Source organism: Tachysurus fulvidraco, chromosome 22 (genome assembly GCF_022655615.1).
Source record: "Tachysurus fulvidraco isolate hzauxx_2018 chromosome 22, HZAU_PFXX_2.0, whole genome shotgun sequence".
Lineage (NCBI taxonomy): Eukaryota > Metazoa > Chordata > Actinopteri > Siluriformes > Bagridae > Tachysurus > Tachysurus fulvidraco.
This window is the reverse complement of record NC_062539.1, coordinates 16,722,279-16,740,913: the sequence shown is the minus strand read 5'-3', so window position 1 is coordinate 16,740,913 and position 18,635 is coordinate 16,722,279. Positions and strand designations below refer to the sequence as shown.

The 18,635-nt window shown below is 38.8% G+C and overlaps 2 protein-coding genes across 5 annotated transcripts in view; both read right to left on the bottom strand.

Annotated features, from left to right (window-relative positions):
* Positions 1 to 992: 992 nt before the first annotated feature.
* On the bottom strand, positions 993 to 4,124 carry LOC113646828 (ADP-ribosylation factor-like protein 14). 2 transcript variants are annotated; one of them, XM_047806591.1, is made up of 2 exons: positions 3,665 to 4,124; positions 993 to 3,555 (listed from the first exon to the last, which is right to left on the bottom strand). In XM_047806591.1, the coding sequence occupies exon 2, from the start codon at positions 3,539 to 3,541 to the stop codon at positions 2,981 to 2,983; it is 561 nt and encodes a 186-aa protein (XP_047662547.1). In that variant the 5' UTR covers positions 3,542 to 3,555; positions 3,665 to 4,124; the 3' UTR covers positions 993 to 2,980. The 2 variants fall into 2 exon arrangements, with proteins under 2 accessions (XP_047662547.1, XP_027009088.2); XM_027153287.2 differs by having other exon boundaries at positions 993 to 4,114.
* A 5,303-nt stretch (positions 4,125 to 9,427) lies between these two features.
* Positions 9,428 to 18,635, bottom strand: part of ppm1lb (protein phosphatase, Mg2+/Mn2+ dependent, 1Lb) — a 77,018-nt gene continuing 67,810 nt past the window's right edge. For all 3 annotated transcript variants that reach the window (XM_027153308.2, XM_047806633.1, XM_027153309.2), the window contains exons 3-4: positions 12,498 to 12,659; positions 9,428 to 10,298 (exon numbers count right to left, since the gene is read on the bottom strand). In XM_027153308.2, coding sequence (XP_027009109.1) covers positions 9,949 to 10,298; positions 12,498 to 12,659 — 512 coding nt within the window. In that variant the 3' untranslated portion in view covers positions 9,428 to 9,948. The remainder of the gene's footprint in view (positions 10,299 to 12,497; positions 12,660 to 18,635) is intronic.

The following is an 18,635-nucleotide window of genomic DNA, read 5'->3' as shown; positions in this document are numbered from 1 at the left end:
CTATCTATCTATCTATCTATCTATCTATCTATCTATTTATGATGATGATGATGATGATGATATTCTTTATTTCTTTATATCTTAATTAATTAATTCATTCATTCATTCATTTTATTATTATTATTATTATTATTATTATTATTATTATTATTATTATTATTATTATTATTATTATTTTATGTATTTTTAGTAGTATTTATTTTTTATGATGATGATGATGATGATGATGATGAATATTCTTTCTATCTATCTATCTATCTATCTATCTATCTATCTATCTATCTATCTATCTATTTATTTAATGATGATGATGATTCTTTATTTCTTTATATCTTAATTCATTCATTCATTCATTTATTATTATTATTATTATTATTATATGTATTTTTAGTAGTATTTATTTATTTTATGATGATGATGATGATTATTCTTTATTTCTTTATTCATTGATTAATTGTATTTCTTCTTCTTCTTCTTCTTCTTCTTCTTCTTCTTCTTCTTATTATTATTATTATTATTATTATTATTATTATTATTATTATTATTATTATTATTATCATCTTTTTATTTTTATTTATTTATTTGTATCTTTTTATTGTATTATTATTATTATTATTATTATTATTATTATTATTATTATTATTATTATTATTATTATTATTATTATTATTATTATTATTATCAATTTATAGACATTTCAGAGGAAGGTTTAATCTCTAAATCTCATTTATTTACACATGCACTTTTTAGTTAAGCTGGCACCCTGACATGATTTCACTGTGTAAAAAAAATAGCTACACAAAACCACCATAAGAGCCGGTTACATCCATGCGAATAGCTAAGTTATTGTAAAAAATAAAAAAGACCACAATTATATCCTCAACTTCAGTGTTTCATGAACTTTGCTTATTTCATCTTATTTTCCATAGATCTTGACTCTCTGTTTGTGTTTATGGCGACACTCAGGTGAGATGATTAAATATCAATCAGAATCAGAATCAGAATCTGGTTTATTGCCAGGTAATGTAGGGTCTACAGGGATTTGTCTTGGTGTGTTGGTGCATAATAATAATAATAGAGAAGCATAAATATAGATAACAAAGTTTATAAAATGAATAATAGTAAGAATAATAATGTGTATAAACACAAAGATTTACCCAAAAAAAAGCAATTGGATGTAAACAAGAATAGAGATATGAATTCTATCTATCAGTGTATTAGTATTTATTATAACTGCATTGCAAATCAGATGCTTTTCACATGCAAATAATCATATGGCTTTTAGACCCCATATAATAAGGTATAACATGAGCTCACACATGATTATTCACACAAATGTAAGAGCAGAAAATGTTGAAATACACCTACACATGTTATCTGATCACATAGTATGATGTCATATCATCATGTTCAGTGTCACTGTATTTAAAACAACCTACAAAAGAAAAAAAAAGAGAAAAAGCTTTAATAAATCTTCATATCAGAAATAATGTGATTTTCCAAAAGCCTCGTCCCTTAAAAAAAACATTAGGTGCTATTTTACGAAATATGTACATATATGAGTGTCTTAAATGCACGAGGTTATCTTTTGAGTGGCAGTTATAAATGAAAAATGATAATTCTTTTTCATTTCTAGTGCTTGAAAGTTTTTCATAATTGATATCTAAATCAAAATGCTAATTTAAAACACATGGAAAAGGTATTTTGTATGATTTTCTGGCCAGTTTTCTCAGTCTTGGCTCCAGGTAGCTAACGTTCTTGTTTCAGATTTATAATTCTTCCGCTGGCAGATGTTCTTTACCCAAAGATGCTCATAATTGTGATGACGCATGCAGATGAGGGTTAAGAGTCTTGCTCGAAGGCCCATCAGTGTAAGCATCTATTGATTAAGTCAAGGTCAAGTGTAAATAAATACGGCTGCGTTCTCGATCCTGAGTGCTGGGATCATTATGGTGTAACATGCCTGCTGAATAAAGAATCTACTCCCTCCACAGCGCTGTTTATCACATGATCAAGTAATCGAACAATGATTATGTATTACATAAGCAGTAAAACATGATAAACGTGCTGTTAAAGGACTGGGTGGTATGATGCGGCTCAATGGTACAAAGCCACAGCTTAATATTTTCCAGCAACACATGAGTTTAAAGCTTTTCTTCCTTTTATACAAAGATTATAGATGTAGAGGAGTGTGTGTGTGTGTGTGTGTGTGTGTGTGTGTGTGTGTGTGTGTGTGTGTGTGTGTGTGTGTGTGTGTGTGTGTGTGTGTGTGCATGGTGCCATGTGATAGACATCTTATCTTGGTTGTATTCCCACCTTTCTCTTGATGTTCTCTGGATTCATTGTGAACCAAGGAGGTTACTGAAGATAAATAAATTATTATATCTATAATTATATCATTGTACAAGACTGTGGGCTCCAACCACAAAGGATTCTATCTTGGTTTGGGCTATGAAATTGACATAAACTTCATAAATATATTTATTATTTTGTTATTTAATGTTTAGCGTATTTACTTATATACATGTTTTTTTTTTTGTTCCAATTAATTTCCAATTCAGTTGACTTATTTATTTATATTTAACATGTAGATACAGAATGTATACAAAGATAATTACTAAAGAAACACTAACAATACCGGTGTTTAAAAATGTACAAATAAATAGATTTTAAAAAACCCAAAACATTTATAGAAAAAATTTCATTTCCAAACAGAACCTATGAATGGAATAGCGAAGAGAATAAAAACATTACAAAATTTTTACAAGTAAGAATGTAGGAGCGTCATTTTGTAAATTGTAATAATCAGTTATTGGAAAAATAAAGTGCAGAACAAAGTGCAAAGAAGCTGTAATTTCTTTCCATATTTACAGAGAGGTAAGAAATTAAAGGAGAAATGTTGTGTCTCTGTTATGCTGTGAAGGCATATTCCTGGCATGTTACTGTAACTTTTGTCCGTTGATTTTAACAGTAATTCAATTTACCAGTAATCCTGTTGTGTCTTCGCTTTAAATGTTTTCCTTCCACCGTGTAAATATTCCTCTCCTTCTGCTCCTGCAGTCTTAAGAAAGTGAACCATCATCCTGAAGCACTCCTCCAAACCGGCACCGGTCTTGGCAGAACATGACTGAAGAAACCAGTGTCTGTTGCCACAAATCTCCTTCAAGTTCAAGATCTCTGCCACATCTCCGGCGCTCGCGGCTCCTGGCAAGTCTTGCTTGTTAGCTAGCACAATCAACGGAAGTCCTTTCAGACTCTTATTCCCCAGGATCTTCTCTAGTTCCTGCTTTGCCTCGGCCATCCGCGTCCTGTCCTTGCTGTCCACCACAAACACCAGGCCGGCTGTGTCCTCGTAGTAATGCTCCCAGTGCACCCTCATCATATGCTGGCCCCCGACATCCCACACGGTCAGCACAAAGCCCTTGTCTTTGGTCTCCAGCATCTCCACGTTGAATCCAACAGTGGGAACGGTCACGACGGCCACGTTGTATTTCAGCTTGTAGAGCAGGGTGGACTTTCCAGATCCGTCGAGGCCCAGCATTAAAATCCGAGCTTCTGGAGGAAATTTAGAGCCATGCAGACCCATTGTGTTTAAAGCTACTGAACAATCTAAGGTCAACGCACGCAGTTTAAAGATTTTGCAATAGAGTAGACAAGATCCTACTTGGAATGTGTGTCGTCCAACAGTTCTCGCTGTAGCTGTCTGTTCTAAATGGATGCGTGCTCTTGCTCTTGCTCTTGTTGTCTTCTTATACAGTGCAGCTGATCCACAATCCTACAAATAAGGTAAGGAGTCAAATATGTCTATGTTCATTCACGCAGTGATTCCCTCGATGTGACCGTAGTTTGAGCAAACTGTTGTCCAGTTCTCGAAAATGACTCTGTCACTCTGAGGTAACATGTGACTCATATTTCAGCAAGCACTTGAGGAACTCGTGGAACTCCCTTTACAGCCAGCATGTGCTTCTGTTCCTGTTGGCATGAAACATTACTCCAAACATGTACTGTATTAATACCAGGGTGACAAAGTCCTCTCAGCACACGCTGATGTCATAGATAGTTTAGGAACTGATTTTGGGAGTATGACGCGTCATGATTTCACACAAACTATTCAAAGCAACATCCGTACGTATAAATGTAAGTATAAGTACGTCTATAAATCATTTTTATCAGAGCACTCTACTAATAGCGACAGAGAGACTCCCTGCTCCCTTGGTGTGGATTAAACAAGCTGTTGTTAGCTTAGCAGAGCTTTGAGATTATGATCAATGTTGAACAAGTGTACTGTTATTTTCTGCTGAGAATCTCCTGTTTTATCACATCCCAAAGGGTTTCTATCGGATTCAGATCCGGTGACTGGGAAAGGCACCGAAGGAGATCGAGCTCACCGTCGTAATCGAGGCAGAGATGACTTTTGTTTTGGGACACGGTGCACTAGCATACTGGAAGTAACAATGAGACGATGGTAAATTGTGGTCGGTCAGGGATGCACAGGGTCAGCAACAATACTGTATGTAAATAGCTTGTGGCATTCAAACTATGACGGATTGGTATCTACAGGTCTAAAGTGTGCAAAAGAAACATTCCCCGCACCGTTACACCACCCCCAGCAGCCTGCCCCTCTACTGTATCTCAAGGCAGATTCGGTTCATGGACTGTCCGGTAAGTGTTGCCTGTTAGGCAGACGTGGGGACGTCGATCAGTGCAAATCACCTGTGCTGTGAAGTCGTTTCGGAATTATGGCGAATGGAAGTGAGTTTTAACTTGTCTTGGCCCATGAAATAGTTAAGGATGTGTATGGGATGAGGTGGCTCAGTGGTTAAGGTGTTGGGCTACTGATCAGAAGGTCAGGGGTTCGAATCCCAGGTCCACCAAGCTGCCCCTGAGCAAGGCCCTTAATGCTTAGTTGTAAGTCACAAGGGTGTGTGCTAAATGTAAATTTACACAACTTTACTTTAACGTGGATAAGGGACATGGTACAGTAGCTCAGTGGTTAAGGTGTTCGACTACTGATCAGAAGGTTGTGAGTTTGAATCCCTGGGCCACCAAGCTGCCACTCCTTGGCCCCTGAGAAAGACCCTTAACCCACAGTCGCTCAGCTGTATAAATGAGATAAATGTAAGTCGTTCTGGATAAGGGTGTCTATCAAATACCATAAGAAATAAAATTGAGCCCCTTTAGGATAAACTTGATTGTTGTAATCCAAGTTAAGTTCATCAATATTTAATCTGAATTTTTCTTGTTGATTCTGTAGCAATGATGATGTCATAATCTCTATAATAATAATGTTATCCAGTATAATAAATTCAATTCCATTTACCCGTATAGCACTTTTAACAATTGAGATTGTCTCAAAGCAGCTTTCCATAAGTATAGAAAGTAAGTTATTACGTATCTTTAACATTTATCTCTAACGATTAAGCCTGAGGTGACGGTCGTGAAGAAAATGTCCCTGAGATGATATAAGGAAGAAAACTTGAGAGGAACCGGACTCAGACGTGAACCTCATCCTCCTTTGGGTGACACTGGACAGAAAATAATAATAAGTTAATGTAAATAATGTCCTTTCTACAACGGTTTGTAGGCGAGATGAATCGTGAAACCAAGAGATCCCGAGGAACTAACAGGTCACTTCCGAGTTCATTACAGACTTAACACTGATTCCTTCATTCATTTTCTACTGCTTATCCGAACTTCGCGGGTCACGGGGAGCCTGTGCCTATCTCAGGCGTCATCGGGCATCGAGGCAGGATACACCCTGGACAGAGTGCCAACCCATCGCAGGGCACAAACACACTCTCATTCACTCACACACTACGGACAATTTTCCAGAGATGCCAATCAACCTACCATGCATGTCTTTGGACCGGGGGAGGAAACCGGAGTACCTGGAGGAAACCCCCGAGGCACGGGGAGAACATGCAAACTCCACACACACGAGGCGGAGGCAGGAATCGAACCCCCAACCCTGCTGGTGTGAGGCGAACATGCTAACCGACAATATTTAGATTTTTTTTTTCTGTTTGCTCTGCTTGGATCACATCTACATATAACGGCACCTTTAAGATCAGACATTGCCACAAGCAGCTTAATAGTGATCTTTCGATTCATATCCCTAATAAGCGACTCTAAGGCGACAGTGACAAGCAAATGAGGAAGAACCCTTGAGAGGAACCAGACTCAAAAAAGAGAATCGGAAAAATACAGTGCCAGCGGAGAGCGTGTTCATAAATCACTACACATGAAACCCACCTAATACATGGAGAAATTTTGTCTTTCATTCTTGCACTTTTTATTGTTACATTTTCATTTTCCCTTAAATTCACACACACACACACACATTTTTTTTTTAAACAGATTTTTTTTAAATCAACAAAAAACGTTTTACATTAAACCGTATTCTGCGGTAACAAGAAGAAAAAAAAAAACAAGAAAAAAAATGAACAAAGCAGCACATGAAAAGCTTTTAGATATTAAATATCATCAGATATTAATAAACCAGAATTTGATGCATTTTCTTTTTTTTTTATATATATATTATTGGAATTGTGGTTAATAAGATAGAGAATATGTACATTCACGTTATTAGTCTGTCTCAAATATGCAAAATATCATATTTACATTTGATGTGCATGACAACACTTTATGAAAGATTAACGTTCGGGTAAAGCAACAGAAATGAGAAAATAATATAATGATAAAAAGGCGACAAGAACATGTTTTTTGTTTTTTTTTTCTGACGTGATACGGGTTATATATTAGTTTCCGCACTTGCTTTCGACGTGTGTTACGGCTGCACTCGTTAGGATTCGGACCGAATCGGGATCGAAATGAACCGAAGGTGCATCATCTCTAGAACCGTATATAATAACGTACGTTAATTTTTCGAACAAATTTTCCTTAATCGTTTTGGGGCCGAAGCACAAGATTAGACAGAGTAAGGATTACAGACAAATTTACCAAAGCAAGCATTGCCTGTTAAAAATGATAGCACACACATTATAAGGCATTTAAAAACAAATCCCAGACATTAGGATGATGTCTCCACTTTCACCGTTAATAATTTTTCCGATAAAAACACAACTTAAAATATATGAAATGATTTAGAATTTGCTATGAATATAAACAGTCATTCCCTCACCAACACGTTTGTTTTTACTAAGACAAAAAGACCTGTCATGATACGGAGAAACCAGAAAGTGCGCCGACTCCCACCGTAGACTCCTTCCGTTAATGTGAAGTAAACGTCGTGTTGCGTAGAACTTTGCCGTTTCAGCATCGACGATCGACGTTTTTCTTTGTTAAATACTTTGTTATAGATCTGATTGTACAAATAAATATTATAATACTACAGCCATCTACAGCCAATGGATACTGATCTGTCTGCAGCAGCCCCACACGAAGCTCCGCCTCCGCAGCACAGAACGATTTTCACCCCTCGCCTCACGCTACTGTCACTTCGTCATGCTTACAGTCTCTGGCTCAGTACTGATTATTATTATTTTTTAAAGTTTACCTACTTTTCTCGATATGTGATCGCTGTGCAGCAGTTAATTGATGCTCGTAATTTGACAGACGTTAAATTTTATTCCGTTTATTCGACCGTCGTTACACCGCGATGTATTGTTCGTTGTATCTTTAGCCCATAAAGTGATACTAGCTGCTAATACATCAGAGGATACAGTACAGCTAATTCCAGTTTACCCTCCACTAGCACCGCTCCTTCCCCGGTCCTCAACAAGTGCCCCAAAGCAGACCATCTCTCAGCTATTTCAGCCCCAGTCCGGGCGGTTAGCGATTTGAATAACCATCACAACCAATATCGGGTACACGTCACACACGTGCGAGTCACAAGAAAGTCTCAAGTCATGAATGTCAAATCAAAGTCAAGTCGAGTATTTTTTTAACCTTTGTCAAGCAAGTCTCAAATTTGCGACTTAAGTCTGACACGAGTCAAGTCGAGTCCCCCATCTCTGAATCATTTAACTCAAGTCCGAGTCAAGCCTCAAATCATGAATGTCAAGTCAAAGTCAAGTCGAGTCTTTTTTAAAAATTTGTCAAGCAAGTCTCAAGTCTTAAATTTGCGACTTAAGTCTGACACGAGTCAAGTCGATTCCCCCATCTCTGAATCATTTAACTCAAGTCCGAGTCAGGTCTCCAGTCATGAATGTCAAGTCAAAGTCAAGTCGAGTCTTTTTTAATATTTGTCAAATTTGCGACTTAAGTCTGACTCGAGTCAAGTCATATGACTACCCATCTCTGACTACCACTGACTTATTTTTACCAGCCCACACCTGGGAACCGGGGCTGCTTTTGACCAATCAGATTAGAGAACTCCACAACGCTGTGGTGTAACAGAAACTTATGATCTCTTCACTATATTAGTTCAATAATATCATGAATTCGCTATCATACTTACGGCTAACCGGACAGACAGAACGGATAAAGTAAAAACAATGTTAAAATGATGTTTCGAGAACTTTATACCAGTTATTCTTCGAGTCGAAGGTGTTTCCGGATCGCAAAACGGCGTCCTAGATCGGTTTCAGTTCAAACGAATGGAATAGAAATACCTAAAAATGAGCCAGGAGGATTTAAGGCAAGACACTACAAGTGAAAGTAAACAACACGTATCACGAGTTAATCTTTGCTTGTCGCTGGTATTCTGAGGCTGAAGTATTTTTTTTGTACTTGAACTTTCTATGCATTGTTTTCATTTATGCATCTGAGGCTTTGTATGATTTAATATCCATGAATTTACAGACTAAACAAAATCCCTAAATAATAAGCAGACTTTTAATGTTAGAATTAAAATGTTATTATAATAATAAAGACATTTTCAAAAAGTTTTTTGCATTGCTAATCAAGAAGCTAGCGTGCAGCGCTATAAAACATTCATCATTCATTCACTACCGCTTTATCCGAACTTCTCGGGTCACGGGGAGACTGTGCCTATCTCAGGCGTCATTGGGCATCGAGGCAGGATACACCCTGGACGGAGTGCCAACCCATCACAGGGCGCACATACACTCATCAATTTTCCAGAGATGCCAATCAACCTACCATGCATGTCTTTGGACCGGGGGAGGAAGCCGGAGTACCCGGAGGAAACCCCCGAGGCACGGGGAGAACATGCAAACTCGACACACACAAGGCGGAGGCGGGAATCGAACCCCCGACCCTGTAGGTGTGAGGCGAACATGCTAACCACTAAGCCACCGTGCCCCACACTATAAAACATAATTTACACAATTTTTTTGCAGTATAAAATCAAATGCGGACTTTATTACTATATCTGTCAGTAGCATCTGATTAGGGATAGCGATGAACACGTACGTGCGAGGATAGTATGATGATGTGGTCACGCCGTAAGACTTCTTCATGATTTCATATAACACGATTACCGAGTAAACACAGAATTTGATTAAAAAAAAAAAAAAGTACATTTTTTTTATGACCTGTGGTGTCTTGCCTTAGGAAATTATCGACGTCAAAACTAATTCTACCCGACCGTCCTGTCAAATCTGTCACGATTTAAACACTTTATATCCCACACCCTGGTCATACATTGTTCACTTTCATATTATAGTAATTCCTGATAATAGTAATTCTCTAACATAAATAAATGAAGCTGAGGCTAAAATATTATTTTTTAAAAGTTATGAACCCTTGAATCTGTTACTCCATTACACAAGCTGTAGCTTTTCATCAAGGTTCTCACCACCGTCGCTATTTTAAACAAAGAATTTAGGAACATTTCGTAATGGAATGATTGATGATGAGTTGACTTTAATTTGATTTTATTTTATAAACAGTTCTTGCTCCAAAAATAGTCATGACACGGTTTTCCTTTTGCATCTTTACGTATGAGCCAATAATATATCCGAATAGACTGGAAGTCATACCGATAATGCTGAATATATTATTAGTACGTATCAGACAGGGGGTTCACTGCTCGGGCGCTTTGGTGCCACTCTTTTTGAATTTAACCACCATGACTGTGATGTTGTCTGGGCAGCCACGGTAATACGCCTGCAGGACGATGCTCTTGGCTCCGAAATGTGGCTCGTCGAGGCGCTCGCGGATGAAGCGCACGGCCTCCTCGTTACTGAAGGCGTCCCACAGGCCGTCCGACGCCAGGATCATGAACTCGGGTTGCAGTTTGTCCAGGTCAAATGTCACGATGTCAGGTTCAGAGATGACCACGTCTAGCTTCTTAAGCGGGTAGTCGCCCAGAGATCGAGACATAGCCAGGATTCCCTGCACGCGCCATGAGCCGTTGAAGCTAATGAATCCACCTGGGAGTGAGAAGAAACATGAAATGTTCAAGCCATTGCATTGATTGATCTGGATTAGAGGAAAACTCCTGAAACCATTAATCTTGTTCTAATTTGTTGGTTGCTGCTGTATTTATGCTATTCCTGTGAGAAATTACTAGCTGTGTGCCTCTCTATTATAACCTTACATTAATCTTTATGTACAGAACTCCTACACAATTGTTGTGGACACAGCAAACTTCGAACAAGGTACAGATTTAGGGTTGGTGGTTTAGGGATGTGGTAGCTCAGTGGTTAAGGTGTTCGACTACTGATCGGCAGGTCATTGGGTCAAATCCCAGGTCCTGAGCAAGGCCCCTAACCCTCAATTGCTCAGGTGTATAAACTGAAATAAAAATGTAAGTCACTCTGGATAAGAAAGTCTGCTAAATGCTGTAAATGTAATATTTAAGAGCATCAAATCTGTAACGATAACGGACAATAAAAACTGGACCAAGCATGAGATTAATATTAGACTCTCTGATAAATGTGTAATAAATCTTATCTTGTTACCTTTGGATGTTACAGGCATTAAAAAGCATCCAGGTGAGATATTAGTACAGAGTATTGATGAGCTGCGAGTGTTAAAGGTGGGGTTTCCGATTTTGGAGAAATGCTTCAGAAAACTGAGTCGGGCCGAATAATAAACAAAAATCAAAACAAACGTGTAGCTAATGAGCAGAAAGGGGCGGGGCTTGTCAATATGTGGCGAAGAGAGTGTTCAGTGCGCGTGTGTGATGTTAGCAGGAAGCGGTTTTAACATTGACATGGAGGATAAAAACAAAGAAAGAAAGAGAAGAAAGGCTTACGATAAGGACAAGAAGTAGGACGTGTTAATATAGGATCAGTAAAGTCGGCCACATATTCACAGGTTGGAGTTTCCCGAGTCAATAACTCCTGAGCTAAACGCTGTTACTACACAAATAACACCTCTTTTCTATCGTAGTGATGTAGAGAGGCAGCTACAACCGCGTTTTGTGTAGTAACAGCGTTTAGCTCAGGAGTTATCGACTCGAGAAACTCCGACCTGTGAATATGTGGCCGACTTTACTTAAGACGCCGAGGCGCTTTTTTCCTTCTCGATAGGTGAGTAACGTTGGTTTTGCTTTGTTACACAGAACTAATATATGCCTTTGTCCTTTACATCATTATGCTTGTGTGTCATTTTTGCTTGTTTGTTTATCTACAATCGTATTGTTCTTCCCTTCAGCTATGATAAAGACACATTTCTTTCCGTTAGTCGCCTGGGTTACGTATGTACGTGTGGGCGGAGCTATCGATACAGGGGTGGGACCCGTTTGGGTTAGGGGCGTGATTTTATATGTCAACATTAGCTTTCAAAAATCGGAGGCCCTGCCTTTAAGCGGATTTACACAAGCACTAATTCACACCAGTCTATCAGATACACACGTTGGTGCATCTTTAAGCTTGGTGCGACCTTTCATATGCTTCTGAAAATCAAAAAAGGATCTTACACATGAACACCAGGACAAAGTTCCATAAACTTTTCAAATGTATGTTTTGAACAGTTGCGTACTATCAACCTCACATTATTCAAGACTTGTAAGACAACATTCCCGAAAGCACTGAAGCTGGTTCCTAATAGTGACACCGCTTTGTTATTAATAGTTCGGCTATTCCGATCCACTGACTCGAAGGGTTTCGTAAGGACTAAAACCCAATAGTGCGTGCTGTTCTAAAAGAGTCATTAAACGTGATTATTTTCCCATAACAGCATGGTTGTAGTGTTTTATTCCTCTTATACCAGCAAAGCTACTTATACAGCTGTTTATTTATTAAAAAATACACATATTTTGTCATTTAATCGCTACATTAAATAATGTAAAAACAGCCAGAACTACTGTTAGATCCGCCAGAATAGAAAACGAATCAACAATCAGAACAAGTCACATTATAAAAAAAAAGAGTAGTTTTAATCAGGGCTTCAATCTCTTTCGATACATAATGTACGTTATATCGTGCAGCTAGAAATTAAACTCAAACATATCGCATTTATTTATTCGTCCATCAAACACTGTGAAAGATGAACTGAAAACAAAAACCTTCAACTTCACATCGCGCATCGTATATGCAATGCATGCTGTAACCATTAAGGGGCAACAAAGTACCATTGCACAGACATGACGCATTTTATCCTTTTTTTTTTTTTTTGTGACTCACCTGCTTTCTTGATCCTCTTGCGCTCTTTGAGTTGGTAGGGTTTGTGGTCATATGACAGGGGGATGGCATTACCGTCTTTATCACACAAAACTCCTCTGGAATCACCGACGTTACCTACTGTCAGTTCCTTATCAGACAAAATCGCCACCAGGCATGTTGTTCCTAAAAGAGAGAGAGAGAGAGAGAGAGAGAGAGAGAGAGAGAGAGAGAGAGAGAGAGAGAGAGAGAGAGAGAGAGAAGCAAAGTGAATCTACAAAACAAAAACTAGTCTCAATCTTCTGTCCGAACGACCTTTCTTTATAAAATAGCTCCTTTCTCTCAGGCTCAGCACACACTGTACACTTGCTCTTGGGAATCATCCAATCTAAACGCCTGCTAAATTAAAAAAAATACTTTGGTCTCTCCAAAGCAACTTTAACTCCCAAAGTCTTTTCCCTCCCTTTTCCCTCCTTTGTTTAATTTTCCCAGGCCCAAGGTTTGCTCACCGAAATCCCATCGGCACCGAACAAACCGCCTGTTGGACCATCTGTTTCCCTCTCAGAGCTTTAAGCATGGCTTTCAAAGGCTAAACAAAGCATACTGATCAGAAAAAAAGTCACCTCTACCTGACTCGAGGCACCGTGTTGATGCTATTAAGCATCATAAAATTATGATTATGAATATATTCAGTGATTTGGTATTAGCATGCGGTAGGTTGAGCGTTTCTCGGTTTCATAACACTGCGATAGAAAGCTATGCTAATGACGGAAGGAAGATATGAGAAGAAGGGTTCATACCAGGACAAACTGAGCTACTTACTACAAAGAAAGTAAGGAACGCTGTATTCCCGACGGCCCAAAAATGATCCGGGACCAAGGCAGAACTGCCGGGCAGTCCGCTGAATTCCGTGCTCGAACACGCCGGATTCACATCACAGCATTTACGGGTCTAATAATAGACGTGAGAAATTAAATAAAGGGACGTTATGACATAAAGATCGAATCCAGTAAACATCCTGACGTCACTATTACGGATTCTATAGTCAAGGCTAGATAAGAAATAAACTACAGTCCCGGTTCTTTAAACCTCTGCGTGAAATGTTTTCTTACGAACGTCATTTGTGCTGTTCAGCTTGTTTCCACCATTAGATACTGTATTTATTAATTATTAATAGCTTGGTAGCGGTTCCAGAGTATAGCGGAATATTCTTTCCACTTACTGCAGTGTAAACTGTGCATTACGTTATAGAGGGCTTCAGGTTCAGGACGCTCACTAAACAAGCGCAGAAATGAACACAATATCAAGCAAACTCAAAATGAACACCAGATTTGGACCGAGACACATCACGTTGGGCCCTCGAGCAAGGCACATAACCCTCTTTGCTCCAGTGCTGCTATAACATGACTGACCCTGCATCTGATCCCAACCTCCATAGTTGGGATATGTGAAGAAAGAATCTCACTGTGCTGTAATGGACATGTGACAATAATAAAGGCTGCTATTCTTCTATGTTAACACCAACATTAACCGGCACCATGAAGCTATATCAGAGGATGTAGTAGTCTAGTGGTCAAGGTGTTCGTCTACCAGTTGGAAGGTTGTGAGTTCAAATCCAAGGTCCACCAATCTACCTCTGCTGGGCACCAGAGCAAAGCCCTTAAACCCTCAATTTCTCAGCCGTATAAAATGAGATACAAATGTAACTCGCTCTGGGAAGGGGGAAGTCATGGCCTAATGGTTAGAGAGTCTGACTCTTAACCCTAAGGTTGTGGGTTCGAGTCTCGGGCCGGCAATACCACGACTGAGGTGCCCATGAAAGGCTTAAAAGATTTAAATGGTAAAGTACAATAGATCACAAGATTCATTTTTTCCCCTAATCATACTGAAAAAAAAGAAAAAAATGAATGTTAGACGGGTCAAAAGAACAACGATGTAAAAATCCAGATATGAAAAGTGCATAAAAAAAGAAGATATTTATGGAGAAAGAGGAGAGAAGTGAAGACAAAAGAGATGAGTGTAGAAAATGAGGAAATCTCCCTAGTGTGCCCCACCACCCACATCTACACTCATTTATTCTACCTCACATACGCTCTCTCGTTCCATTTCAAGCTTTTCAAGTCTAAGAAGATAAAAGTCGGAGTGAACTCCAAAGCCTGGATCCTTCTCCGATCAGCTGGAATCGTTCCTATTGTTTTTATCCTTAATGTTTATTCAAATCTATTAAAAATACTTCTTCTGAATAGTAAAGTAGGTTTCTTTTATCTCGAGTCAGCTCCAGAATTATTAGCACCCAAAATGTTCCTTGTGGATAATCGGCGAAACGTACAGATTGTGTGAAACATGTCTATAATCAAAACCCCACAACTATTGCTCCTTCATAGTGAATCTCTCCAGATCCTCCAGACTCCAAGGTCTTCTTCAGCTCACCCTCCAGGCTTCCAATGAAGTTTAAGTAAGGGGACTTGGATGGACATGTCAAAAGCCTGAAACCATTTTTAAGATACATATTTTGGTTTGGGGGCACAATGGCTTAGTGGTTAGCATGTTCGCCTCACACCTACAGGGCCGGGGGTTCGATTCCCACCTCCACCTTGTGTGTGTGGAGTTTGCATGTTCTCCCTGTGCCTCGGGGGTTTCCTCCGGGTACCCCGGTTTCCTCCCCCGGTCCAAAGACATGCATGGTAGGTTGATTGGCATCTCTGGAAAATTGTCCGTAGTGTGTGTGTGTGTGTGTGTGAATGAGAGTGTGTGTGCCCTGTGATGGGTTGGCACTCCGTCCAGGGTGTATCCTGCCTCGATGCCCGATGACGCCTGAGATAGGCACAGGCTCCCCGTGACCCGAGGTAGATCGGATAAGCGGTAGAAAATGAGATGAGTGAGTGTTTTGGATTACAAAACATGTATCCTGCTGGAAACCAAACTTAACAATGACCCAGTTGTATCTTTACAGTTTAAATCTTTTGGTACTTTAAGGAATCCATGAAGACAGGGATCCTTAAGAGACTCCAAGGTCCTTGGGTAGTGTAGTGTAGTATAGTGTAGTGTATTGTAATGTAGTGTTGTATAGTGTAGTATAATGTAATTAAGTATAGTATAGTATAGTGTTGTAGTGTATTGTGTAGTATATTTAGTGTATTGTACAGTGTATAGTTTTGTGTAGTGTAATTTAGTATAGTGTTGGAAAAGTATAGTATAGTATAGTATAGTATAGTGTTGTGTAGTATATTTAGTGTATTGTAGTGTATTGTTATGTAGTGTTATATAGTGTACTGTAGTGTACTTTAGTGTTGTATAGTATATTGTAGTATAGTACAGTATAGTATTGTATTGTTTTGTGTTGTGCAGAGTTGTGTAGTATATTTAGTGCATTCTGGTGTATTGTAACGTAGTGTAGTGTAGTGTAGTGTAGTGTAATTAAGTATAGTATAGTATTGTAGTGTATTGTGTAGTATATTTAGTGTATTGTACAGTAGTGTATTGTAATGTAGTGTTGTATAGTTTTGTGTAGTGTACTTTAGTAGTGTTGTAAAGTATATTGTAGTATAGTATAGTATAGTGTTGTGTAGTATATTTAGTGTATTGTAGTGTATTGTAATGTAGTGTTATATAGTGTAATGTAGTGTACTTTAGTATAGTGTTGTATAGTATATTGTAGTATAGTACAGTATAGTGTTGTATTGTTTTGTGTTGTGCAGAGTTGTGTAGTATATTTAGTGCATTGCGGTGTATTGTAACGTAGTGTAGTGTAGTGTAGTGTAGTATAGTGTAATTCAGTATAGTATAGTATTGTGTAGTGTAGTATTGTGTAATGTAGTGCAGTGTAGTGTAGTGTAGTGTAGCATTGTGTAATGTAGTGTAGTGTAGTTTAGTGTAGTGTAATGTAGTGTAGTGTAATGTAATGTAGTGTCATGTAGTGTAGTGTTGTGTAATGTAGTGTAGTGTAATGTAATGTAGTGTAGTGTAGTGTAGTGTTGTGTAATGTAGTGTAGTGTAATGTAGTGTAGTGCAGTGTTGTGTAATGTAGTGTCGTGCAGTGTATTGTGGTGTAGTGTAGTGCAGTGCAGTGTAATGTAGTGTAGTGTAGCGTTGTGTAATATAGTGTAGTGCAGTGTTGTGTAATGTAGTGTAGTGCAGTGTTGTGTAATGTAGTGTAGTGCAGTGTTGTGTAATGTAGTGTAGTGCAGTGTTGTGTAATGTAGTGTTGTGTAATGTAGTGTTGTGTAATGTAGTGTAGTGCAGTGTTGTGTAGTGTAGTGTTGTGTAATGTAGTGTTGTGTAATGTAGTGTCGTGCAGTGTTGTGTAATGTAGTGTAGTGCAGTGTTGTGTAATGTAGTGTAGTGCAGTGTTGTGTAATGTAGTGTTGTGTAATGTAGTGTAGTGTAATGTAGTGTCGTGCAGTGTTGTGTAGTGTAGTGTAGTGTTGTGTAATGTAGTGTAGTGCAGTGTTGTGTAGTGTAGTGTTGTGTAATGTAGTGTCGTGCAGTGTTGTGTAGTGTAGTGTAATGTAGTGTAGTGTAGTGTATTGTAATGTAGTGTAGTGTAGTGTAATGTAGTGTAGTGTTGTGTAGTGTAGTGTAGTGTTGTGTAGTGTAATGTAGTGTTGTGTAGTGTAGTGTAGTGTATTGTAATGTAGTGTAGTGTAGTGTAGTGTTGTGTAGTGTAGTGTAATGTAGTGTTGTGTAGTGTAGTGTAGTGTTGTGTAGTGTAATGTAGTGTAGTGTTGTGTAGTGTAGTGCAGTGTTGTGTAGTGTAGTGTAATGTTATGTAGTGTAATGTAGTGTTGTGTAGTGTAGTGTTGTGTAGTGTAGTGTAGTATTGTGTAGTGTAGTGTTGTGTAGTGTAGTGTTGTGTAATGTTGTGTAGTGTAATGTAGTGTTGTGTAGTGTAGTGTAGTGTGTAGTGTAGTGTGTAGTGTAGTGTTGTGTAGTGTAGTGTAGTGTAGTGTTGTGTAGTGTAGTGTAGTTTTGTGTAGTGTAGTGTTGTGTAGTGTAGTGTAGTGTTGTGTAGTGTAGTGTAGTGTAGTGTTGTGTAGTGTAGTGTAGTGTTGTGTAGTGTTGTGTAGTGTAGTGTAGTGTAGTGTGTAGTGTAGTGTAGTGTTGTGTAGTGTAGTGTAGTGTTGTGTAGTGTAGTGTAGTGTAGTGTAGTGTTGTGTAGTGTTGTGTAGTGTAGTGTAGTGTTGTGTAGTGTTGTGTAGTGTTGTGTAGTGTAGTGTAGTGTGTAGTGTAGTGTAGTGTTGTGTAGTGTAGTGTAGTGTAGTGTAGTGTTGTGTAGTGTTGTGTAGTGTAGTGTAGTGTTGTGTAGTGTTGTGTAGTGTAGTGTAGTGTTGTGTAGTGTAGTACACACAACACCTCTACAATTCCTCCAGCATACTTAGTGCTGATTCTGCTCTTTTACATGTAACTTGCAATTTGTTTGCACCAAATGAACACTTTTGGTGTTTTTTTGTTTTTATAAAGCTCTATTTTTATCTCATCTTACCAAAGAGCTGGGTTTCAGTTCCAGTTCCAGTCTCATCTAGTAAACACCAGATGCTTAAATGTGTGGTTAAATGAACAAAAAAGCTTTCTTCTGGCTAAATAGTAGGTTGGCATGAAGGTGGATGTAATTGTAGATTGAGAGACATGGTAACGCCGTCGCCAACCCTGATCTCTAACCATCCTCTCTGTGTGGAAAAGAAACACACATTTGCATGCTCTTCCAGAAAAGTTTATTATAGCTCCGGTTGTTTTAAACAACATAATTATTGCCCCAAAAGCAGATATAAGCATCTTCAATATACAGAGCTATTTTTGTAGTCATGTCCTCAGATATAAAGGTGAACGTACAAGTCCTAACCTTCCTCATGCTGACGGATGACTAAATGTCTTCAGTATCACCACATCTGTCCTCAGTATCACCACATCTGTCCTCAGTGTCACCACATATCTGTACCCCGGTGAAACAGGAGGCTTTGGATGACTACAGTAGTGGGAACTGGTCAGTGATGGAAGACTCTGGGTTGTTGATCAGAGGATCAGGGTTCATGCTACAGCACTGCCAATCTGCCCCATTGGGCCCTTGAGCAAGGTACTTAACCTTCACCGCTCCAGTGGTGCTGTATCACGTCTGACCCTGTGCTCTGACCCCAAACTCCAAAATTGGTATATGTGCAGCAAGAA

Bases quoted from the DNA above. Each gene is read 5' to 3' on its own strand.
- LOC113646828 (XM_027153287.2), bottom strand. From the start codon at position 3,586: ATGGGTCTGCATGGCTCTAAATTTCCTCCAGAAGCTCGGATTTTAATG.